Source organism: Lontra canadensis, unplaced genomic scaffold, assembly GCF_010015895.1.
Source record: "Lontra canadensis isolate GAN:19392208 unplaced genomic scaffold, GSC_riverotter_1.0 scaffold10, whole genome shotgun sequence".
NCBI lineage: Eukaryota > Metazoa > Chordata > Mammalia > Carnivora > Mustelidae > Lontra > Lontra canadensis.
Genome location: NW_022631004.1, coordinates 6858707 through 6883850, shown reverse-complemented (window position 1 = coordinate 6883850; position 25144 = coordinate 6858707). Strand labels below are relative to the sequence as shown.

General features: G+C 41.1%; 1 protein-coding gene across 8 annotated transcripts in view; it reads left to right on the top strand.

Annotated features, from left to right (window-relative positions):
- DCLK2 (doublecortin like kinase 2) overlaps positions 1 to 25144 on the top strand; it is a 143697-nt gene that overhangs the window by 100387 nt on the left and 18166 nt on the right. For 5 of the 8 annotated variants that reach the window (XR_004382421.1, XM_032855543.1, XM_032855541.1 and 2 more), the window contains 5 exons: positions 11803 to 11878; positions 12678 to 12786; positions 14362 to 14419; positions 22248 to 22367; positions 22605 to 22751. Coding sequence is in view for 6 of the 8 variants with exons in the window: in XM_032855543.1 (XP_032711434.1) it covers positions 11803 to 11878; positions 12678 to 12786; positions 14362 to 14419; positions 22248 to 22367; positions 22605 to 22751 (510 nt within the window). In the remaining 2 variants the exon portion in view is untranslated. The remainder of the gene's footprint in view (positions 1 to 11802; positions 11879 to 12677; positions 12787 to 14361; positions 14420 to 22247; positions 22368 to 22604; positions 22752 to 25144) is intronic. The other 3 variants (XR_004382422.1, XM_032855544.1, XM_032855542.1) reach the window with 1 other exon arrangement.

Genomic DNA, 25144 nt, shown 5'->3' with positions numbered 1-25144 from the left:
GAAACAAATGGTCAGACCAAAAATTCATAAAATGACAGTTGCTAGGGCTACCAAGGAGGTAGCCATTAGGCCATTTCCCCAAAACCTAGTCCCTCGGTAGTAGAACTTGGTTTTGCTCTTGTATGGATTTAGGGAATCTGGCCTTCCTAGGGTAAGACCACTGGTCTGGTGATGGTCACCTGGGGAGGAGGCAGTTCTGCAGGCCTGAAACAAGGCGCCTTCACTGCACACTACGCTTTACTTGACGCCAAGCTGCTTCCTGCAGTCAGACCCTTGGGAAGCCCAGAGATCTTTTTAGTGAGGCCAATTCATGCCAGGTTGTACTAGGCCTGTGTCAGGAGGGTGTGTAGCATCTCTGGACTCTTTCTTGTTTGTTCTTCTTTAGTTCTCCTTAATAATTAAAATTTTCTTTGAGTGCTTTAATCTGAACCATGGCAAGTCTTTGGTCCACTCAAGCCAGAGGATTAAGACAGAAGTGGTGTCTCATAGTATGTAGTTACACAGAAGGGGAGTGTCAAAAAATGAAGCCCAGAGCTCATTTATGCTCAGACGCCTCCATTTGGAGAAGGACATAAGATGGTATAGGGTTGAAAGCATGAGCCCTGAAACCGGAATTTCTGGGTTTGATCTTGGTTTGGCCCCTCACAGGCTATATGATCTTAGGCAAGTTACAACACTCTTATCTGTAACCAAAAAAAAAGGATTAATAGGACCTAGCACACAGGATTGAGATTAATTAACTATAGAGAAAGCACTTAGAATAGCTTTGCTGTTCTTTCTTACTGTAAATCTTGGGATTTCCAGGTTCAGTGTTCCCATGAAGTAAGTTTTACTCACAAAGAAAAAAAAATTAACATGCAGCAGTATATAAGAAAGAAGGAGAAAGTGAGAGAAGTCAGATTTCAGATTTTATTGCCTCCCCTGCTTTCTCTCTATTATGAATTACCTTCCCGACTATGCTTCGTCTCTGTTTCCCTGCCCTCTGTCTATAGTCTGGCTGCATTAGTACCCTGTAACGCAGCTTAGTAACAGGTTATTTGGAAATATAGCAGCTTAAAATAGCAGTAAAAAATTACTGTCTTGCACAGTTCTTGTGGGTCAGGAATCCAGGAGCAGCCTTACCATGTAGTCCTGGCTTTAAGATCATTGACAGGGTTGTAGTCGAGGTATGCCCCAGGGCTTCAGTCACCCAAAGGCCCTGCTGAGAGTGGGGCATCTCCTTCTGCGGTGACTCGTTCTCTTGGTGGCAGATTGGTGCTGGCCTTTGGCAGGAGACCTCAGGTCCTTGCCATATCCTCTCCATAAGTTGGCTTGAGTATCCTCAGAGCATGGCAGCTGGGTTTCCCCAAAGGAAGTGATCTGTAAGAGTGACATGCAGAAGCCCTCCTGTCTGAGACCTAATCCTGGAGGTTGGACACCATCATTTCCATAATAGTTTAGCAGTCACATGTCAGCTCTGTGCAACATGAGAAGGGACTGCATAAGGGCATGAAAATCAGGAGGTAAGGTTCAGGGGAACCATTTTGGAGGCTACCACACCGTTTCTCTCTGCTTTCATCTCTTTATCAGCCACCCAAAATTTATTTCTGAGGCTGCCCCTATTCCCTCAATACGTTTCTGTCCATTTTCCTTTTTGAGCGCCACAAAAGTTTCTCCCACTATCAATTTTATTGCTTTGTTCTCCTCCCAGTCCTTTTGTTCTCCTGACCAGTCACCCCTTGCCCAATTACCCCCTGCCCATTCTTTTCTTTCCCCTTCAAATTCTAGAATCCCACCACCAGTGATGTTTTCTTCTTAATCCTCATCTTCCTCTTGACCTCAGCCCATGATCTCCTGTTTCCTCTGCCCAAGCCCCTCAGAGTCCCTTCCATCTAGCTGATGACTTTCCCTGTGGGAATTTTTTCTGTGCTTAAATCACAGCATTTTCTTTGGGACAGATAGGCAATAAAGAGTACTAAATGTGTCATCAGCTGCCAGATGGATGAAGAAACCATTTCCCTGGGATTTAATTCATCATCTCTGTCCCAGTTGAGGACTTTCAAGGCTGTAGTAACTTAAGGCTTCCAAGTCAGGGGCACATCTGTGGACACTGAGGGATAAAATGTCTCAGGTTTTGATGCTGAAGTGTATGCCCAAAGGCTGTCTACTGTGAGTATTCTTGTTGGTTGAAAGAAGAAAGAAAAAAAAAGTACATTTGGAACACTGTCCAACATCTTGAGATTATAAACTGTCTGATATGCTGATATTTTATCTGATGATGTCTCCTGGGTGTGCTGGTGGTGAAAGATTTTCCAGATTTGTGAAGTGTGATGAAAGGGCTAGTAGTATCTCATACTGATTGGCAGAGCTAAAATGCAACTCTTTGACCTTTTGAACTTCAAAACTTCTTTTCGAAGCTGTGAAATGTAAATCCACGGTAGCCGCTGACCTTAGACGTTTTTGCTTTTCCCTGGAGCTTTGGTTTTTCTCTGGCATTTAAAGCTAGTTAATAATCCTCAGTACTGAGAGACTGACTACTTTTATACTCTTTTTATGACCCCAGAAATGCCGGGTGGCGACTTCATCTCCGAATGTAATTGATTTTGTTGACAGAAACAAAAACAAAAGAGGGACTAAGCAGTTTGGAAGACTTCAGTGACCTAACAAAATAAATCATCATCATGAATCTTAGATGCTGTTTGAGGACAGTGATTTGCAAATCGTGGTTGCTCAGTAAATAGAGGCATTTAGTGGGTCAGTGGTTCAGTGGGGCTGAAGCCCACCTTCATGGGGCTGGAAGGAGAGTTTGCCAAGCAAATCAGTGTATGAACACAATCAACTGTAAGAACTTTATTTGAATGTAAGCTGCTCATGCGTTAATCTTAAATGCTCCCTTATTCATGAAAGTGGCCCGTTAGAAATTCTTCTTGGTAGTATATTGGAGGTAATTGGATGGAATTAAGACTTAGAAGTTATCGTGAATTAGCCTGCGCCAGTGCCTGACAGTGGTAACTTCCATAGTTTGGACTGAAGAGGTAGGCACCTCTCCTGGTACCCTGGCGTCCTACAGATTGATGATTCCTCACCGTGAAAGCCCGCAGACATCTTGTGCAGGTAGACGTGGTTGTGCTGAAGCCAGTAAGCCAACACTTCCGTTTGAAAGTCCCCCTTATAAGGATATGCAGAGATTCTGTGCTGGTTTTGGTGGACCATGTAGTCAGTCCCCTTAGGTGGCAGCGATACTCAGGAACCGAAAGGCACAGACCAGCGGGTTCCACAAAGCTCCTATCACGGACGGTTGAGTTGGCTTGTGCGTGTGCAGGCCGTGGCTTCTGTTTAGCCAGAAAATTCAGTATTCACCACTATTCATCAGTCACACTAATTTAGCCAAATGAAAGCAAATCTAAGGTTTGGCTACAGACAAGAATAGTTTTTTGTATGTTACCTAGCTTTAGTCGCTGATTTTTATTAATTGTTCTCCTATGTCATTACTAATAATGAAGTATTTCAGAGTAAAGTTTCACAAACCCAATATAAAAGTAATGAAGATTTCTGTTTTCATTTTGATTTCTTTTTAATTTCTTTTAATCCATATATAATTAACATAGTGTTATATTAGTTTCAGGTATACAGTATAATGATGAACAATTCTATACTCAGTGCTCATCACAATAAGTATATCTTAATCCCCTTCACCTATTTGGCAACCCCCACCCCCACCCCAGCAACCACCAGTTTGTTCTCTATATTTAAGAGTCTGTTTTTTTGTTTCTTAAATTCCACATATGATAAAGTCATATAGTATGCCTTTCTGTGACTTATATCTCTTAGCATTATACCCTCTAGATCTATCCACATTGTTGCAAATGGCAAGATTTCATTCTTCTTTTTTTTTTTTTTTAAAGATTTTATTTATTTATTTGACAGACAGAGATCACAAGTAGGTAGAGAGGCAGGCAGAGAGAGAGAGAAGAGGAAGCAGGCTCCCTGCGGAGTAGACAGCCCGATGTGGGGCTCGATCCCAGGACCCTGGGATCATGACCTGAGCCGAAGGCAGAGGCTTTAACCCACTGAGCCACCCAGGCGCCCCAAGATTTCATTCTTCTAAACGACCGAATAATATTCCATTATGTCTACATATTCACCACATCTTCTTTATCCATTCAATAGATACTTGGTTACTTCTGTATTTTGGCTATAGTAAATAACACTGCAATAAATGTAGGGTGCACATATCTTTTCAAATTAGTGTTTTCATTTTCTTTGGGTAAATACCCAGTAGTAGAATTATTGGATCATGGGGTAATTCTATTTTTAATTTTTTGAGAATCTCCACACTGTTTTCCACAGTGGCTGCACGAGCTTGCATCCCCGCCAATAGTACAACACATCCATACCAACACTTGTTTCTTGTGTTTTTGATTTTAGCCATTTTTGAATTTAACCATTCTGACAGGTATGTGGTGACACCTCATTGTGGTTTTGATTTGCATTTCCCTGATGATGAGTGACGTTGAACATCTTTTCTTGTGTCCATTGGCCATCTGTGTATCTTCTTTGGACAATTTCTGCTTTTAAATGCATTTCTGATATAACTTTTATCATAATTCATACTGGCTTTCCCTTTTAATTAGTGGCATTTATATTTTTAAATATTTTTTAAACCCACAAGAATCATGGAAGTAATCTATTTATAGGTAACATCTGGTAATACAGACTTAAAAAGTATTCAGTACATTTCAGCGGTCATCTTTTTAAGAAAATTTTTCTTAAGATCTCTTTATGTGAGGAAAAGCTGTGGATTTGTTTATTAATTTGTACATTATTTGACTAAATTACACAGCTGTGACTATAGTACAGTAATCTGAAAGCATATTCTAAATATACCACAATAAATATTTTGATGAGTGGGTCTCATACTGGCTATCATCCTTATGTTAATTTAATAGCCTTGGAAGACTTCTTTTTTAGTCTTCTTAGAGGAGGGGACAGTGTGAGAGTAGCCAAATAGCTCCTGGGCTCTAGAGTCCGACCTGGATTCAGATTCTGACTCCACACATTTGCTGTGGTGTTTGGGCAAGTTATATAACCTCTCTGAGCTCTGATTTCTTTATGGATTAATGGAGATTATGATAATACCTAATTCATAAGGTGTAGAGTATTCATTTTAGGACTTGCCACAAAGTAGGCATTCAGTTAACTGTAATTAGTGTCATCTTTCCTTTTTCTTACAAGGAGAAAGTTGTTCTTAGCTAGAGATAACTTGCAATGGTTAAATCGTTGGATGGGTGACAAAGAGAGCTTAAGGTAGCTGAAGAATTAAGTTGCTGCCAGAAACTTCCTCCACAGAGTTTCTCAACCTTGGCTGTACATTAGATCACTTGTGAAACTTAGAAAAAAATACTGATACCCAGGCCCTACCCCAGGGATTCTTTATTCTGGGGCAGCAGTCTAGCAATAGAAGCTTTCAGATCATCCCAGGTGATCCCAATGTATAGCCACAACCATACCCTGATGGTTACTCTGTTCTAAAGTTTCGAAGTATAAGACTAGATTCCTAAGAAAGTTTTTGTAGGGCACCTGGGTGGCTCAGTCGGTAAGCATCTGCCTTCAGCTCGGGTCATGATCCTGGGCTCCTGGAATCAAGTCTTGCATTGGGTTCCCTGCTTAGCTGGGAGCCTGCTTCTCCCCCTGCCTTTGCCTCTCTCTCTCTCTCATCTCTCATGAATAAATAAATAAAATCTTTAAAAAAAAAAAAAAAAAGAAAGAAAGAACTTGTAGACCAGGAGTTTGCTTGCTGCCCAAATTTGGCCCACAGTCTGATTTTCTAAATTAAGTGTTTTTTTGGTTTTTGTTTTTGTTTTTTTTAAGATTTATTTATTTGACAGAGAGAGATCACAAGCAGGCAGAGAGGCAGGCAGAGAGAGGGAGGGAAGCAGGCTCCCCACTGAGCAGAGAGCCCGATGTGGGGCTCAATGTGGGGCTCAATCCCAGGACCCGGGAATCATGACCGGAGCCAAAGGCAGAGGCTTAACCCACTGAGTCATCCAGGCGCCCCTGATTTTCTAAATTAAGTTTTATTGGAACATAGTCACACTTAACCGTTCACGTGTGCTCTGTGACTGCTTTCATTTCATAATAGTGGAGCTGAGTAATTGTGATAGAGACCATACCACAAAGCCTAAAATATTACTCTCTAGCCTTTTGCAAAACATATTTTTTACCCCTGCAGTAGACCACTTAAAAATTGAATCATAGTGCCCTTTTCCAAGATGGATCAAGAAAGTCAGCTCACTACACAAGAATATCTCCCTAGAAAAGAAAAAAAAAAAATCTCCTAGATTTTGTTCAAGTGCTTCCTTTTATGAAAAGTCAAAATGAAGGAGTATTCAACATTATACTCAAAAGTCAATAGTAATATTCTTTAATGCATTGATATAGTCATTTTCACTGTTCTTGGAGAATTGCCAATTTTTGAATAAAACTTCACATTTTTAGTGTAGTACCTAACATTTCTCTTTAAATTTTAAGTTTTGTAGAAGTTATAATAATCTACTTATCAAAAAAATTTAATGTAGGCACTCTGACTCGACTTCTTGGCTGAAAATGTGGAAAGCTAGAATGGTACTCATTATCAGCCATGATTGAGTACCTAGCATTTATTCTGTCAGCCATGAATGCCATTTTAAATGATGCTAGCAGTTGAGGACACGTTATAGCTTTTTCTGCTCTATTTTCAAGTCCTTTAAAAAAGTTTTTAACAGAAGAGAACAAAACAGATACAGACATGTAAATGCAGAGAACACACTGGTGGTTGCCAGAGGGGAGAGGGAGGGGGGGGAATGGGCAAAAAGTCCTATACTTATTGGACTGAGCATTTTACAATGTATATAAATGTCCACTCACTATGTTGTGCACCTCAATGCATGTCAACTGTACTTCAATTAAAAGAAAGAAAATAATTATAAATATATATATCAAGTGCTCAAACTAGTGCTGTCCAATAGAACATTCTGAGGTGATGGAAATGTTCTGTATCTGCATTGTCCGATATAGTAGTCACCAGGTACACTTAGCAATCAGACACCTGAAATGTGGCTAGTGCAGCTAAGAAACTGAATTTTCTTAAAAAAAAAAAAAAAAAAAGTTCTTAGCAGAAGCAGGTTATTGTGCCTTTCCTTTCCTTGGTTCCTCAAAAATAGAGCTGCTGCTGCTCTCAGAGGAGCAGGATGGGACAGCAATGCCAACATATAACATTCTCAAAAGTATCTCCAACCCTTTCCATCGCCTTCCCTCCTTGGCAATCAGGATCTCGTAAGGAAATTTGCCCCCTTCTCCTCCCCACCCCTAAACATAATCACTTCTTTTTGAACCAGTTAGTAATTATGGAAGATAATCTTGAAAAAGCCCAGATGCTGCCATCCATTTATGCTTTATTGAGGAAGGTCTTACAAACAGGCAGCATCCAGGCACTGCCTTTGTGCTGTCTCAGCATCGTAGTTACGGATGGAAGCAGGAGCGCTCATTAGCATTTTAAGAGATTTTAATAAAAATTGTTAGTTTAATAATAGACACGGGACAGGTTTAATCAGGAATGCCATATTTTAATCTCTGGTGCTAATTCAATCCTTGCTTTAATAAGAGAATAATTCTCTGACCAGGAACAGGGAAATGTAGAAACTGTGCCTGGGAAACAGTGAGAATTTTGTAGTCCTAGCATTTTCATTGCTCTTTGTCTGCATGTCTCTCAGGGCACTGGGAATGCTTTGCTCTGTATTTCACAATAGACACCGCACATTTGCCAGGGATCTGTCCAGGGATCTTGGTGAATACCCAGCTTTTCTCGTACCCTTGGAGCACCAAGATTCACTACTGGGAGGTCAAGTGAACTTAATCCCTAGCTGTGTGACTCCAGCATATTATGAGCACAGATTCCTGCCTTAGCAAAATGGCTCCCTCTCACGGGTTGTCAGAGTCCTTTGTCACCATCAGAACCTTAGAGACCATTTCTCGGAATGTCAAGGTTTCTCGGAAAGATTTTAAGCGTGCACATGTCTCCTCATAAGATTGTAAACTTCTGGGCAGTAGTGATCCTGTCCCTTCACCTTTATATCCTCTTAACAGCCCAGTGTCAGTTATTGCTGAGGGAGGAGAGCCAGCCATTCCTGTGTCAATTCATGTCCTTGTCTGTGCTGTCATGAAATGATTCCCCTTCATGTTTTAATTTTCTAAGCATTATTTTCAAATAAAGGAATAGTATTTGGGTAGGTAATTAGAGAGGTCACTCCTGTTAACTCTATATAGGTCTTTGTTTTTGTTTTTGTTTTTTTGGTAAATGTTTGAGGTTCCATACTTAGGAAAAAAAAAATTCAATTTGAGAGTTTTGAAAAATGCTCTTCTTGCTATCATTGTTTGCTAAGAAAGCTGCACTTCCTGATGATTTAGTGATATGTTTGTCAGGTACACCTGAAAGTAGCTTTTCAGTTGGCCTCCACCTCGTGCCACATTCTCCTCTGCGACTCAGGCTTTGGCCTGGGTCCTGCCTTCTTTTAGTTGCCAGAGAATCAGTTCCCACACCTCCTCTGTCTCCTGGTCTCTTTCCTTGCTGTCTGTGAATCCCAACACACACTGAGTTTGTAATTGCTGGGCTGTACAGGGCCTTGGGATAGGTTGGAGTAAGGGTTTAATCCAAACATTGGGAAGATTACAGTGGCTCATGGAACTCAATTAGTAGATACCCTGAGGAGTCACCCATCCATGTGAAAATACATATGGAGGTAAAAATGCCTTCATTTGAGCCCTTCCAAGACTTCCTTCTTACGGAGCCCTTGAGTTAGATAGAACACATCAGCCTGCAGTGAACTAAAATTTACTCAAACTAGCTCGAGAAAGGGCCTTGTGAGAAGAATGTTCCCTGCTTCCAGGAGAGCTAAGCAAGCGGGCCAGGGGAAGGCAGGGACAAACCCAGGTCTTCGGATGTCAGCAGTGGGCCTGCATACTGGATATTTCCCTAGGCTCTGAATGTTGAGAAGAGAAAAGATCCCTGCCCAGCACCCTGACTCAACCAGCTGCGGCCAGAGGGTGTGGGGCCGGCCCGTTTTGGGCGTGAAATTTGATGTGTGGGTTAACAGGTCACTCTCCACTGTTATTTCCAGGTATTACAATCCACCTCCCCTGTCACTGTAATCTAGGGGTGAGCAGTAATCAAAAGGGAGCTTTCCATTTGTTTTTTGAGATAGAACTTTTTCCAGAATGACATTCTTCCTGTCTTTATTCCATTAAGAATTTGGCTGCTATGAATTTAATTTGGATCTCTTATTCCCATGACTGGCAGTTTTCAGTCTAGGAAGGGTTAGATTAGAAGAGGAACAGATTTGAAATGAATTATTTAGCAAAAGATCTCTTTACATTATACATTCAACAATTTGAGAACATTTCTCAATCATTGGATTCAAGGCTTTATTCTAGATGTTTTAAGGAAAGGTATACTAATAACTAATACTGCATTAGTGTTACATGTCAGTGAGTTTACATATGAAATGAGTTTACATGTAGGAGCTAATTTTGATTTTCTTACAAATCTTCAAGCTAGGTCTTGCTACTATCCCTATATTCAGAGCAGAAAATTAAGACTTGGGATGTTTAAGCCACTTAAAAAAATATATATATATATAGAGAGAGAGAGAGAGAAAGAGAGGGATGGATGGATGCCTGGGTGGCCCAGTCGGTTAAGCATCTGATTCTTGATTTCAGCTCAGGTCATGATTTCAGCATCCTGAGATCGAGCTCTCACTAAAATAAAATTTTTTAAAAATATTGAGTTAATGTATAAAAATCATGAAAAAAAAAATCGGTGGGAAACAAATTGGGCAGGCGGTAGTGAGACAAAGGATGGGGTTATTCTGTTGGTCACAAAGACCCACTGACGTTTTAGATCCTAGGGTCCTATCAGAACTATCCTTGGAGAAGTTTCCTGGCAATCCTGTGTGGAATGGCTGAGACTGAGAGTAACCAAGGAGGCCTTTGAGGCACCAGGAGGACTCTGAAGGAGGACCAGAACTAGGGTGGTAGCTGTGGAAACAGAACTGACTGGAGAACCTTGTGGTTTTCTGTCATGCTTCCCTTGAAGTCACCTCTCAGGGCCTGGGTTTTAAATGAGCTAGCTTTTAAACATTTTAGCATAGGCTACAGCTGATTTTGGAGATGCCTTTAATTTCAGCAGCAAAGAAGTAGAAAAACCACCAAAAAAAAGTTAAATTTTGAAACATTGCCTGCCAGTTATCTTGTGAGAAACAAAATGACTGAACTTTGAGGAGTCAGTGTGGTATGGTAGTATTGTCATCTGTTAAGGGTGGCCTGAAAGGGACCCTACATATACACCCACATTGCTACACAGTTTTTCTCCAAATCAGAGTGAAGGAGACAAAACTTGTCAGAAGCGTGTTTGCCACTCAGAACTGCTTTTCCTTGGCCTCGCCTTCCTAAGAGGACACGCTGCAGCTGGTCTTACTGTCCACACAAGGTGGTTACATGGCATCTGAGAAAACAGACCATTTTCAATGCCTTTTATTCCTGAGGCTTGTAATGCATTCTAGAAGAACATCTGGATGATCCTGTGTGAAGCAATGTGTATGAGTATTGGGCTTTCCTGGGTTTTGAACCAGGATCTCTGAGGTTCTTACTTCATCCAGAGGAAGAGAGTAGACCCAGTGTCTCCAGCCTGTGAGCATTCTGGGACGGGTAGCTTCCTGGTTTGGCCCTATTGTTTATGCCTTTAATCAGCAAGTACGAATTCATTGTGGTGTGTACCACACGGTGTGCTGCCCACGGGAGATGCAGTGATGAATAAGGCACAATCATAATGGGACAGAGGTACCAGCATAGTTTGGGCATAGAGGCAGGTAGGTTCACCAATACAAAAAATGTTGAAGAGGCTTCTCGCTAATTTGTTCAGTCCTTTGACCTTGGAAGCTCCTGAAATCAGGAATCATTAAAAAAGAAAAGGGGGAAAAAAGATAATTCAAGTTCAAAGAGAAAAATTTGAGTTCAAAAGCCTAAGAGCCCTTAGGGATAAAGAAAAAATTCTCAACGAAGACATAATAATAAACCTGATATTAATAATAGTCATAATATGATTTTTTCAGTTCTTCTAAGAATTAGAGATTATTTTTGGTTTAGACTGGGAACTTCAGCCCTATTGAGTTAAAACCTGTCTTTTAGTTTTATCTTTCATTTCCCTCTGGTTCCTAGGAATAAAAGTCTTTAAAATGGTTAGGAGGAACTCTTACTGTCTTAGGGTCAGTAAAGAAGAGGGTTGAGCCAGGGCTGCATGCACTCTGGATCTGGAATCCATAAAAGGGTGTGGAAGGTGATTCAGTCCTAGTCATGGGGCTTCTGAGAAGGGCTCCACCTTTGCAGGGACTCCCTGAGGTCCACCACAGGGTGGCTGCGGGATCTGGGGATGTGGTACCAATATTTCTTGGAATTGCCTAGAGTTCTAAACCTTATATGCCACTAATAAGTACCTTGTTCTGCTCTGGTGCTATAATACTTTCCTTTACTTTATTCCTTTGAGGTCAAAAGTAAACCAGTATCAAACAGAGCAACACACTGTCAATTTCCTGATATCCAATCGGATTTGAAAATACCTTAATAAGGAAGAAATGTGTAAATGAAACAGGGAAGAGAGGAGAAAGAGATGCCCCCTCTCTTTTTGTAACATCATACTTTTGCACAATATGAGCATTTTCTAATCTTTAAGGATTAGCTAGCTGAAGGTTTGTAAATTTTTCACGATAAATAACGGTCACTCTCCTCTTTCAGCAGATTTCTGCACACGGCAGATCTTCTTCCAATGTAAATGGTGGACCTGAACTTGGTCGTTGCATGAGTCCTGAAGGTAGTCCTCAATCTGATGATCACGTTTATAAAGGAAGTCATCCACGTGAACATGGGGGCCACCCAAAACTCACTTGTGTTAAACAGGGATGCAGTTGTGTCACCAATTAGCCTAGTGAGCTTTGGTGAGGTCGCTTCAGGATATATAAAATGTCTTTGTTTTTTATTAAGCTTTCTTTATTTTTCCTTAGTGACAGTCTGCTCACAAGTCTGACATGTAGACTTTTCCTTTCTCTCAATTAGGGAGCAGAAGTGCCTTTTCTTCACTGGATATCTGCTATGTGCTGGGCACTGGGGATACATTGTAAAAAGTAGTCCCTTTAACCACTTCCTCCTCTTGCCTCTCCCCCCCTCCCCTTTTTGAGAGGACTTGGGGCCAGGAGTTAGCCTTAACAGGTATCCCAGCTGCGTAGAATTTTCTTCACTGGAAAATCTTGAGGAAAAATCTTGAAAAATTTTAAGACTGAATCCCCATCATCATTCCCTTCCCCTTTCTTGAGAGTTAACAAAGAAGTTTAAAAAGCTTAGGTTAAATTTCCTTTTACTTATTTCAGTTGGCATTTCAAGGATATGTTAGGTTTATTGATTATGTTGGTTTCAGATTTCACAACAAGGTCAAAAGGAAATTGGTGATTCAGGAGTTCAGGTGTTCTCTTCAGAAAACATGCTTAGAAATTTTCTTATGGTTCACCATAAGTTTAGAAATGAATTACACTGCAAATTATTATTTTACAGATATGTAGGAATCAAGATGAAATGCTGATGTGTTTGCTAGACTTTGCATTTATCCTTTTGTGCAGGTGTGAATGGAAACAGGTGCTCTGAATCATCAACTCTTCTTGAGAAATACAAAATTGGGAAGGTTATTGGTGATGGGAATTTTGCTGTAGTCAAAGAGTGCATGGACAGGTGAGTGGGTAGTGAGGATAATCATTTGTTTGCCTACATTTCTCCCCTAGAGTTTATTCTTACCTGAGCGAATGAATAAAAGGCCTTCCTGGGGGGTCTCTTTTTCTCCCTTCCTGAAAAAGTCTACAGTTAGGTGGGACCAGCTGTTTTGTAAGCCCACAGGCAGTTTGACCCAAAAAAATATAGGTACCTACGCAGAGAATAAACCTGCTTTGTATGCAGTTGGGCTGAGCAATATATCAGGTCTCATCCATGAGCCAGAGAGGAATAGGAAAGAATAGGATTCATTAAAAAAAAAAAAAAAAAGTCTCCTATAGCACTTACCTGTGTCAGGCTTGTTCTCAGTGCTGTGCTTGTACTATTAACCCCTTTAAGCCCCACAGTAACCCTTTCAATTACTACTTAGTTGTATATACTAGTAGTTCAGATACATGAGCTCTGACTCTGTTCAGATCAGGGTCAGCCAACTTTTGCCTATATTAAAATGATATTTTTGCTTATTCAACTTTATTTTGTTTAAGGTCCTAAACTCTCAAGTGGTAAGAAATCCTTTCTTTTAAATTCCAGGCCTTTTGTAAACAATATACAAACTGGAAAAGACTCCAATTAGAGCCTTTGTGTTTAAAGGTCAATCCCCTAGTTGTTCTAAGTGGCAATTTTTATTATTGGTGGGGAGTTTTCCAGAAAGCTTTTCCATTTCCCTGCATCTCCAGTGAAGTGTTCGTGCTCCTTGTGGAGGAGTTTGGCACCGAGTAAAAAATTAAGCATCTAAAATATGACCTCTACAGACTCATTAGAAATCTGCATCAGGGTTTGGTTTATGTTATGGGGAAGCAATTTACATGAAAGTTACTCCTCTAAGGTCAGCTTCACCAGCATGTACTATGACTAAGTGGCAAAGGCAGCAGCACTTGAGAGAACTAACCTATTCTAAGAACACTACAGTGTTCTTTGTTGAAGTGTTTTCCTAGCTAAACCGTACTTCTTGGCTTGTTCAGGTTAAATTGTGTTTAGGTGGTTAACAACCTCAACATTTCTTTGTCCAAGTCAATGATCTCTTTACTCCCAGATGCAGGCATTTAAAGGTGTGGATAATATGGCACCAGCTGGAATTTTGGCTGAGAAAGAGATACTGAAATCCTGGGGCCTTTTAGTTATTAATGGATTAATGTAAAGATATACTGATCATAGAAAATTTTTAGTTACTTTGATTCATTTCTCTTAATTTCATTCTGCCTCCTAAGAGAATTATTTTGAGATTTAAGTATGGAAAAAATTTCTTGTCCAGCTTTGATACAACAGAGTTTAAGTACTTTTAGTATGTAAGTTATTTAATATTATAATTATTAATGTAAAATGAGAATGACAGTATGGCTTTGGATTTTATTTCTTTTTTTGGGTACTTGTCTCCCTGACCCCACTCACCATCATTCCTGATGTACTTTTTTGTTGAACTGTTTTCCTATTCTAAAAGATATTTAGAAGAATATCTTAGTATCCTTTAGTAGACGAAATCAAGAATGATTGTGTCTTTGATTTGTGTCTTTAAATTGCCTTTCTCTGATCACTTCATAGGTCCACTGGAAAGGAATTTGCCCTGAAGATTATAGACAAAGCTAAATGTTGTGGAAAGGTACAGTATACATAACTGTTCTATAAAAGAAACTGAGAAATGGAGATGTTTACTGTGGTGAAGGAATTTAAGTGGGTATTGACAAGGCCTTAATAGGAATAAACCCTTGATGATAATAATAGGGAAAACACTATCAACCTGGTTTATTTTCCATTGTCATTTTTTTTAAAACTTTAATCCTAAGACAATAAATTGACTTGATCCAATCCTAGCTATAGAAAATATAAGTTCTCGTCTATGGGAGATCCCTGGATGAAATGCTCAAAAGATCTGTCACCAATTGTGATGAGTCTAAACTTTCCAACTAACTAGTTAGCCTTCTTGCTTTATGAATGCTGGCTGAAGACACAAGATTGCTGGGTCAGAGACAAAACACTTTCTGACTCATAGCATAACAGGTAGCATCGGTTTTCTTAGCTCCCAAGTCCCAAGGAAGTGATGCAGAGGGGCCCTACTGGTTGCTATACACAGATTAGGTTTAGATCACAGCTGAGGATCCTCAAACTTTAGTCAATCCCTGGTTTTATAAAGGGGCTGCTAGCAAATCTGTCCAGACTTTGCCCCCAAGGAAAACTATTATTTAATAATCATGGTCTGGAAACCACTATGTCCTCTACCTTTGAGTGAGAGCCTATCTCTGTAATCTCTATGTTACAAATATCCTTGGGAAGATAGTTTGTAACAAAAGCTGGGTAGAAACACCATGAAGAATTGCCTGCTGCCCCCCATTCCCCATCATGAACTTTTTTCCTTCTGTCCTACTCTCAAGCTGGTCTGGGAAGATTAAATGATGAAATGCTGCTGGAGTATTGATATGTTAACTATGTTTGAAACGATAAATATTCTATAGCAGGGATGACAGAGACCTTTTTAGATTACTTTCTGGTAGCATAGCAGTTAAGAAAGCAGGTTCTAGAATTCACAGGTGGCTAGTCTGAATTGAAGTATAGATGTAGAATATGCAGTAGATTTTTGTAGACTTAGTATGAAAAAAAACACAACATGATACCTCATTGATTTCTTTTTTGATTGCATGTTGAAATGATCATATTTTGGATATATTGGGTTATGTAAGTTATTAGTGGTATCTGAGTTTCTTAATTTCTTAATGTGGGTATTAGAAAATTTAGATTTCTATATGTGGATCACATTCTACTTCTGTTGAACGGTGCTGTTTTAGTGCCATAGTGTATAAAGTTTTAGTCTTGGTTCTGCTTCTTTTGCTGTGCTGCCTTGGCTTAACGCCTCTGTGCTTCTGTTTCTCCCTCGAAAATGTGGTTGTTATTAATAGCTAAGACGCAAGGTTATTGTAAGAATTAACCTAATTAAGATATGGAAAACATGTAGAGAAATACCAGTATATTAGACTTTAACACAATGTTAACTGTTAACATTGTTAATATGCCACAGAAATTTAGAATGTATAATTAATTAGGACAATTTGAAGTGATAGTCATGATTTTATACTTAGGGAACCCCTAAACTAGTCTTCTTTGGAAATTTGCAAACTTATGTATTTTTAACAGAACATTTAAAATATTAATTGTTCAAATATTATTGAATATTTGAATCAAAAATTCAAATATTATTGAATTTTTAATTGGAAAGTCTTTTCCCTATATATAAATAAATGTTGCTCTTTCTGTAGGATTTAAGCAGAACCTGTCATAATTTTGGGAGCCATGTTCTAAGCAACTGTATTAAAATATTTTTATCAAAAAAAGTAAAAAAGATATAATCGCTATGGTAGGGATATTGTTTACCTGATTAAAATTTAAGCAGCTGTTTTAGTAGTTGAAAAAAGCTCTTTATGTGCAAAAATACACTAGGTATGGTAAGTGCTGAGAGAAATGATCAGGTCACTTTAAACATTTGGATCCATTTTTCCTTGTCATTAAATATCATCCTGTTTTTATAATTCATGATCGTATACTTACTTCCTGCCTCACTTTTTGCTTATTTGAGAAACTGTTTCTACTTTGACTATATAAAATCATAATTTAAAACCTTGGTGTGTTCCAAATAAGTTGACTTCCCCATTGAATTGTATTTTTAGAAAAAATTGGTGTAGAGAACTTGTTTTTTAAGACAGAATTTAGAAGGAGGCACAGTGGAATCGGCCACTATTCTGGGTGTTGTTGGGTCCCTCTGTTTTGTGGGTTGTACACAGAAGCTACATTAGTAAACTGCGTTATCTCTCCAGCTTGCACACAGAGGAATCTTGCACATGACCTTTAATGACTTGCTAAACAAGATATACCAGTTTCACTGATAAACAGGGGCTCAGACTAAATAGCTTTCCAAAAGTCACACAGACATAGAGCCATGGTTGGAATTCTGTGCTGGTTGATTATGTAGCCTGCATATTAGCTAGTCTGCCGTGTTCCCTATTCAAGTTCAGTTTATTCATTTGTTCATGTAGGAAGAATGTAGAGAAAAAAACCGTAATCTTTTTTGGCCTTCTGTTTGCTTTTCTGTCATATACATATACATTATCAGATTGACTCATTTACCTAAAATTTGATGTGTGTGCAAGAAACTGTGCTAGAAATAAGGTAATCTCACATATAAATTAATAGCAGTTCTGCAGAGAATATATGGGAGTTTGGAGGAAGCGCATGAGAGAAGTAGGTGATCTGTTAAGATGCCATATAGGGCAGGCATTTGAGCTGGAACTCCCAACAGTGGGTAGGACTTCATTAGGCAGCAATGAAAGAAAAGCCTTCCAGGGGGCTAGCATAGCCTGAGTAACAACCCAGAGGATGGAAGTCATGTTAGCTGCCTCTAAGTAGGAGATTATTGCAAGATTTGCTGTGCAGCCAGATTTATGGAGGCTGTTGAGAAGGCTGTGGGATTTGTAAATTTAAGAATTCTTCCATATCTGATATCCTAATCAGTACTCATTCTAAGTGATTATTTATTAAATTGCATAGTGTACAAGCTCTGAGCTCTCTGTTCCAGTGCTTCAAAGGGGTCTGCCCTTCTCTTCCACAGTTCTGTGGTCATCACCTATATATAATGGGTCCAAGCACAACACAAATCCAAATGGATATTGTATTTGTTTCCTGAGACTGTTGGAATGAATTACTACAAACCTGGTGGCTTATCACAGCAGGAATTTATTCTCTCACAGTTCTGGAGGCCAGAAGTCTGAAATCTGTACTCCCTCTGGAGCTCGAGGGGAGAATCTGTTCTTTGACAGAGTAGCTTCTGGTGGCTGATGCATCCCTTGGCTTGCAGCCACATCACTCCAATCTCTGCCTCTGTCTTCACATCACTCTCTCTGTGTTTATTTTTCCTCTTCCCTCTGTGAAATCTCCCTCTGCCTCCATTCATAAGGAGGTTGTGATGGCACCCAGGTAATCTGGGGTTGTCTCCTCATTGCATAATTGTTAATCACATCTGCAAAGACCCTTTCTCCAAATAAGGTAATATTTATAAGTTCCAGGGGTTCGGCCTTGATATCCTTGGGTGGCTGTTATTTAGTCCACTACATACAACTTACCACAGAAATCACTTGGGGTGATTTGGACACTCTCCCCCTCTTACTGGGGAGCAATACTCACTAAGGAATGTGGAATCCAGCTGGAAAGCCACTGTTGGCCAAGAGCAAGTCATGCTGTCTTTATTCACTTACTCAGACACTTCAGACCCAGCTGTGCTGGTTGCTAGTCTGCCGTGTTCCCTGCAAGGTAAGCAGAAGCCTTCAGACAGCTGGGTGAGATCAGGGACTGCAGGAAGCACAGGGGGCACCGAGAGAAGTAAGGGTGCTTAACCCAGCCATGACTGAGCAGGGAAGGCTGTTGAGAGGAGGTGAGACCCAGTCTGGACCTGAGGAATACATAGGAGTCCCCCAAGGGATGTGTGTGTTGTAGGGAGAAAGTTGGGGACAGAAAACCTGTGCAAATGCCCGGAGGCCCAGGCAAGAGAGTGACAATGGGGACAGAAGAGAACAGGTGGATTCAGAGGCTGTTGAGAAGGCAGGCCTGGCAGGAACTGGGGACTGATGGACCGTCCTAGAGAATGAGGGAGGAGCTGGGGGAACGCTGTCTGTTTTGGGCAGCCAGGTTCTTTCAGCGGGACAGAAGGCACAGGAGGAAAGGGCTGCTTTGTGGGGCTGGGGCGGGTAGAGACAAGATGATTAGTTTCGTTTGGGAGAGTTGTTAATTCTCTAATTCGTCTCTCTCTCTTTCTCTCTCTCTCTCTTTCTCTCTCACATTAAAACCACCATGGCCAAGATAAGGTGGTATCCTTTGCCAAGTTAGCAGTTTTCTTTGTTATTTACTCTCACTCAGAACCCTGGGACACTGCCACACAGTGATTCATATGTAAATTATTTGGAGTTAGAGTCCTGAATCACTTAACATGAATAATGGTAGATGGCTGAATAATGTAAGTTCAGAGCAGTTTGAGATAAAAGTGATGTTCATACTGTATTGAGAGGGATTTTTTTTCCTGGCAAATGTAATCTAGAGAATGTTTTTACATATTGAATGCAGTGATTCCACAGGGGTTGCCCAAGAAATCGGAGGGGACATTCGTAATGACTTTTACAAGCTACTTTTGTTTTGCTTCCAATGATGATCCATTTAAAAAGTGGATTGTTCCTTCCTAGACCATTTTACAGGTGCCATCAGAGGTTGAGAGACAAGGCTCCCATCTCCCACATTGCAGCAGAAACCTCCTAAGTGTGTAGGACCCAGGCCATCGTGGAGGAGAGCCCAAGACCAAGCTAACAAGCCATGGCCGACGGCGTGCTTCAGGACTTACTCAGTAGTTCAGATGTCACACTGCCGGGGGAGGGGGGGGTTCCTGCGGGAAACTCCACGATCAGAAAGTTCCCAGAAGACTTTTTCTTGAGCCTTTATTGAGAAAGATAACTTCTGAGAGTGGTCGTCTCCCTAGGTGGTAGACATTTCATTTTAACTGGGATTTGAGAGAGCTCCTGGGGTTCTGGGGATGGGGAAGATTTTACATAGGTCACTCTCAGTTAGCATCCCTACCAGAGCCCCTGAATAGAGAGAAGTTTACAGACTCTTCCAGCTTCAGAGGCAATGGGGAAGAGTTGGGGGGGGGGTGCGGGGACTGAAGTGATAGATCCATTTAGCTTTAAAATAAAATGCCCCTCTGACTGCCGTGGTTGTAACCCCCATTGTCTCGGCTTCACGTAGAGTGAAAGAAATGCATTTGCTCGCCTTGACGTGTTCACAAAGGTCCGTCTGACTCTGCTTATTAGTGTGATAAAGGTCAGACTTGGCCCAGATCATCCAGAGGCCTCAAAGGAAGTGAACCAATGATGCGGTGTTTGCTGAGTCTTTGTCCCTGTGGCCACAAGGAGTTGGCTGTCAAGCTGCTTCCTTTGGGAGGGACCAGGGGGCACTGTTTGCTGTTAGTGCTGGGGCTCTGTGACTTAGACGTAAGGAATTGGAAACAGGTAAGCGGCCCTGCCTCCAACCTCGCAGCAGTGGTTTGTTAGGGTCTGAGATCTGGAAGCATTTGCTGAGCCCCAAGCTGGTTGTGCCTAGGCTTCCCACTCCTGCTCATTAAGGGGCATAGATTCTCCTCCCTGCCAAGCCTAGTGTGATTCTGCCTGGACCCCAACTCACTGTAATACTACCTCTTTTCAAGGTAGTATTTACAATCTTTCCAAGGAATTAAGTACTTTCCGCTTTGCAGCTGTCATGTTCACTTTGAAAAATTCTGACTTCTACTGAAGCATTCCTTTTTAAGAGGTGATATTGTGTCGTACAAAAAATGTGGGCTTGGATGTCAGAAACCTAGGTTTGCATTTTCCCTCAAAAGACTGTTCTATGGATAAAGTGTTAAGACATCACACAGATACTTGCTTTTGCAAAGAGACTGATAGATAGCGACTAGATTCCTCGTAAATTTTCTTTTCTTTTCCTACTTCCGTTTAGCATTTGCACTGTCAGTTGCCAACAGTTACCGAATGGCTTCTTGGACAAGCACAGCACATTCAGCATTGGAGAAGTGGCCCTCGTGGGCAGGAGCTTGCGCAGTTGTCAGTCTGTTTGAGGTGGCTTAGAGTAAAAAGGCATGTCCACATGTGTGCATGAAGATACGTGGAGAACCTACATGACATCTTGACCTGGAGATAATTACCTTACCATTGCTGTGGAACACTGCATTTAGTACTGGATTTATGATAGCAAAGACGAATGGGATGACACTATGAGGAAGGGACACACACACACACACACACACACACACACACAGATGTATATGTATATGTGTATTAGGTAGCAAATGCTATCTCTTATATGGTAAGTTTTATGTAAAAGTTATATTCGAAAACTGAGGATGTGTCAGAGGGCAATTAGTTAATTTAATAGAGCATACCCTAAATTCAAAATAATTCATTGTTATAGCTAATAAGGATCAACACATGTGATATTATTGAAATATTTTCATGTCTCATAGAAACAGAGCAGTAGTTGTTCCTGATTCATGTTTGGTGTATTGAAAATAACTCCTTAGTACTGTGGGTAAACATTTTGCTACAGTGCCAATCCCAGCTGCATGACTCACCAGGATTGATAATCAGGTAGTATTTTCCAGGAAGTGGTAAGAGTTAAAATAAAAACAGTGGAAAACAGTGGTCCCTGTGGTACTCTATGTTTCCTGATTTCTGAGATATGAGACGGTAAGGAACATCCTTTGGGTGAATGATTCCATACCCAGCCATAGAGGGAGAACTTTTTTTTTTTTTCCCTCAGAAATTCAGCATGAAATTCAAATTCATTATTAGTAATGGTTTTAAAAAAATTAATGCTCAAGTTGTATTCCATACATGTGCAAATTTCCTTATATACTTGATCTTGATTTTGAGTGTATACTCAAAAAGTGGTTCTGGGGAGCCTGGGTGGCTCAGTCCATTAAACACCCAACTCTTTTTTTTTTTTTTTAAGATTTTATTTATTTGTCAGAGAGAGAGGGAGAGAGAATGAGCACAGGCAGACAGAATGGCAGGCAGCGGCAGAGGGAGAAGCAGGCTCCCCGCCGAGCAAGGAGCCCGATGTGGGACTCGATCCCAGGACGCTGGGATCATGACCTGAGCCGAAGGCAGCTGCTTAACCAACTGAGCCACCCAGGCGTCCCTAAACACCCAACTCTTGATTTCAGTTCAGGTTTTAATCTCAGGATCATAAGAATGAGCCCCGTGTGGGGCTCCACTCTGGGTATGGAGCCTCCTTAACATTCTCTCTCTCTCCCTCTCCCTCTCTTTTCTTTTTTTTTAAAGATTTTATTTATTTATTTGACAGAGATCACAAGTAGGCAGTGGAAGGCAGAGAGAGAGGAGGAAACATGCTCCCTGCCGAGCAGAGAGCCCAGTGCGGGGCTCGATCCCAGGACCCTGGGATCATGACCTGAGCCGAAGGCAGAGGCTTAACCCACTGAGAAACCCAGACATCCCTTTCCCTCTCTTTAAAAAAAAAAAAAAAAAGTGGTTTCAGCTGACTCACAAAGCACAGTACCTTGTGCCCAAGCTTTCTCAGTCTCATGACCTCTTACGGCATCAGAGGCAATGCTGAGACAAGAAGGCAGTATGTTCTGTGTGCCAGGGCAGCACCACTGAGCCCTTTCAAGGATATCTGTTCCTTTTTGTTAGTGACTGTGACATGTCACAGTCACTATGACTTGTCCTGTCACAATGGAAACCGACTCAGCCAGGACTTGTTTTGTCTCTGCACCAAGGGAGATGCTTCCTTCGGCGTCCAGTCTACAGTCGTGTATCTTCCAGAATATAGGGATAGAGCAGAGGGTTCTGTGGTTCCTGACCCACCTCTCTAATCCCTTCCTTTGACAGGAGCACCTGATTGAGAATGAAGTGTCAATCCTGCGCAGGGTAAAACATCCGAATATCATCATGCTGGTTGAGGAGATGGAAACAGCTACTGAGCTCTTTCTAGTGATGGAACTGGTCAAAGTAAGAGGATGGAGAGATTTCAGCAGATTTCATTGGTGCCAAATCCCAAGACTTATCGTATTCTTGAAAGCCGTAATTGGAAACATATTTTCCTACCTTGAAACTTTTGTTATTTATAATAATTGTTTATGGACTTGTGTCATTTTTCATCTACTCTAGGGTGACGAACCCTCCTTGTTACCTTCATAGGATTGTCACTGTTGACATTCTTTTGTGTTCTTTCTTTGTGTGCATCAGGGTGGAGATCTCTTTGATGCAATTACCTCTTCAACGAAGTACACTGAGAGAGACGGCAGTGCGATGGTGTACAACCTGGCCAACGCCCTCAGGTATCTTCATGGCCTCAGCATCGTGCACAGAGACATCAAGCCAGAGAACCTCTTGGTATGTCATCTCTGCTTTTTTTGTTCCAATTCATGCCTCTATTCCTTTAAAATGACATGATCATGTGCAAACAGTATCACTTCAGAGTCTGTACCAATCCTGCAATAAGGGACTGAGAGATTTTAAATTTAGAGACTCACCATGACTCAAGTCAATGACCATAAGTTATCAATGGATTTCTTGAATTGATATGCACTTCTGCATGTATTGTTTATCAGACATTAGAAAACATGTTTCCGTTTCCATTTTGATTGATACTATGCTGAATAAAGTAAGAAGGAACATTATTTTATGAGGCAAAACTTCTGAAGAATAAATTAGAGATAAGATCAGGAGCTTACAGGAAACAGAATGTGATGGTTCATTTATGTTCAGGACAGAACTTTGGAAATAATCTGGTCCATTTATCTCAGCTTTACAGCTACAGAAATTGAGACTCAGATGCTAATTTTTCTGGCTGAAAAGTCTCATGTGTCCCATTGTTGTCCAGAAGAAAGTCTATGGCACTCCGAGGACTACATAATCTGGTCCCAGTTTACATTTCCAGCCTCCTGTCCTGTTCCTGACTCTTCCCCACCCATCTATCCAGAGCGGCAGTCAACCTTCATGGCAGCCGTAGTAAGCACAGCTTGCTAATTGGGCCAACCTTTGTGTCCACACGGTAGAGGAATTTTAGGGAAGCTGATTAGGAACTTCGATCAGCACACAACCCCCCTCCCCCCCCCAAAACACACAGGACCATTTTTTCCTCGATTTCAACCTTTCAGGGCTCAGTATTGTCATCATTACAGCTTAGGAGGTGGGGTTTTCTGAGTATTCCACATCATGATAATCCAAACTCTGATTTTCCCATCCCCAGTCATTAGTTAAGACTTAACTTTATCAATACCATTACATATCACTGCTTATTTCCATACTGGTCTACATTTGCAATATCCTGTCTCCTGGCAACATGGCAAACACATTCTTCTCATATGACACTGAGCAAAAGGTATGTCTTCTTTGACATCACTCCTAACTCCCCAGAGAGAGTCAGTCATGGCCCCCTCTTGTTTCTGTTCTATGTGCCCTGGTGTGGTGAGTTTATCATGTACTTGAGTGACTCCTTCTCTAGATAAGCACCATTAGGGGCAAGGTTTGTGTCTTCATTATTTTCATGTCGCCAATGCCCTAGACAGTGCCAAGGAAGCACAGGCTGGACGTAGAGTAAATGGTTGGTGACTGAGCACTGATAGTCACTCAGCAAGCTATCGTCTGGCACTCAGACTCAAGTCTTTGCAGCTTGTCTCATACTTGCACTGTACAAGTAATTGTTGAATATGCATTGATGTTGAGGCTTTTAGGCCATCCTGGGGACTTGCTGCTAATCCATTCTCTACTTTTGGTAATACCATTTGATGATCTGAGTATCCACTTCAAAGTATGTGAGTTTGTTTGTTGGTTGGTTTTTTCTTACTGTCTTCTGCGTTGAAGAGTTATGTTTCATTTCTAAGTTCTCTTATTGGGAAAATAAACGTCTTTTCTCTGTAAAACAAGATGTATTATAGTCTTGGTTTTATGAACTCTAAAGAGGAACAGAGACAGAATTATAGACTGGGCCTCGGGATAGAAGTGAGGATATGGTGTTCTCTCCTCAAAACAGTCTTCTCGGGGTGCCTGGGTGGCTCAGTGGGTTAAAGCCTCTACCTTTGGCTCAGGTCATGATTCCAGGGTCCTGGGATCAAGCCCCGCATCAGGCTCTCTGCTCAGTGGGGAGCCTGCTTCCCTTCCTCTCTCTCTGCCTGCCTCTCTTCCTACTTATGATCTCTGTCTGCCAAATAAATAAATAAAATCTTAAAAAAAATAAGAACTTAAAAAAAAAAACAAAACAAAAAAAACCATCTTCTCGGTCATTATGACCTTACAGTGTCTGTCAGGCCCAGGCTCCTCCTGCATGGAACTGAGGTCGCCCAGGGGATGCACAAGCAAAGGTAACATGGCTTTGTCTGGCTGTGGCCAGATGTCAATGCTGTGGTATTAATGAGGATGCCTCCTTTGTTTCTCCCTGCTGTCCCTGGCCCACTTCACCCTGGTGGCTGTGGTTACTGACATTTTCTGGAAATACGGAGCCACGGTCCCTAAGGACAATAGGTCACTGTGCAGCCAGCCCACACTGCAGCTCTAATGGCTGAAGCCCGGGAGAAAGGTGACTGAGGCCTTGGCGATCTGGCCTGTAAGCTAGGGAGGGTCTGTTTCCCACGACCTCAATTCCACTCTTACTTCCCTTTTCTGCTGTTTTCCACTCACAATGTATGGAACATCTCAGAGTCTGATACTGCCTCCCTTTCTCGTGCCACATGATGGGGACCAGGGTCTCCAACATGACCTGTCTCAGAATATAACCAGAAAATTGG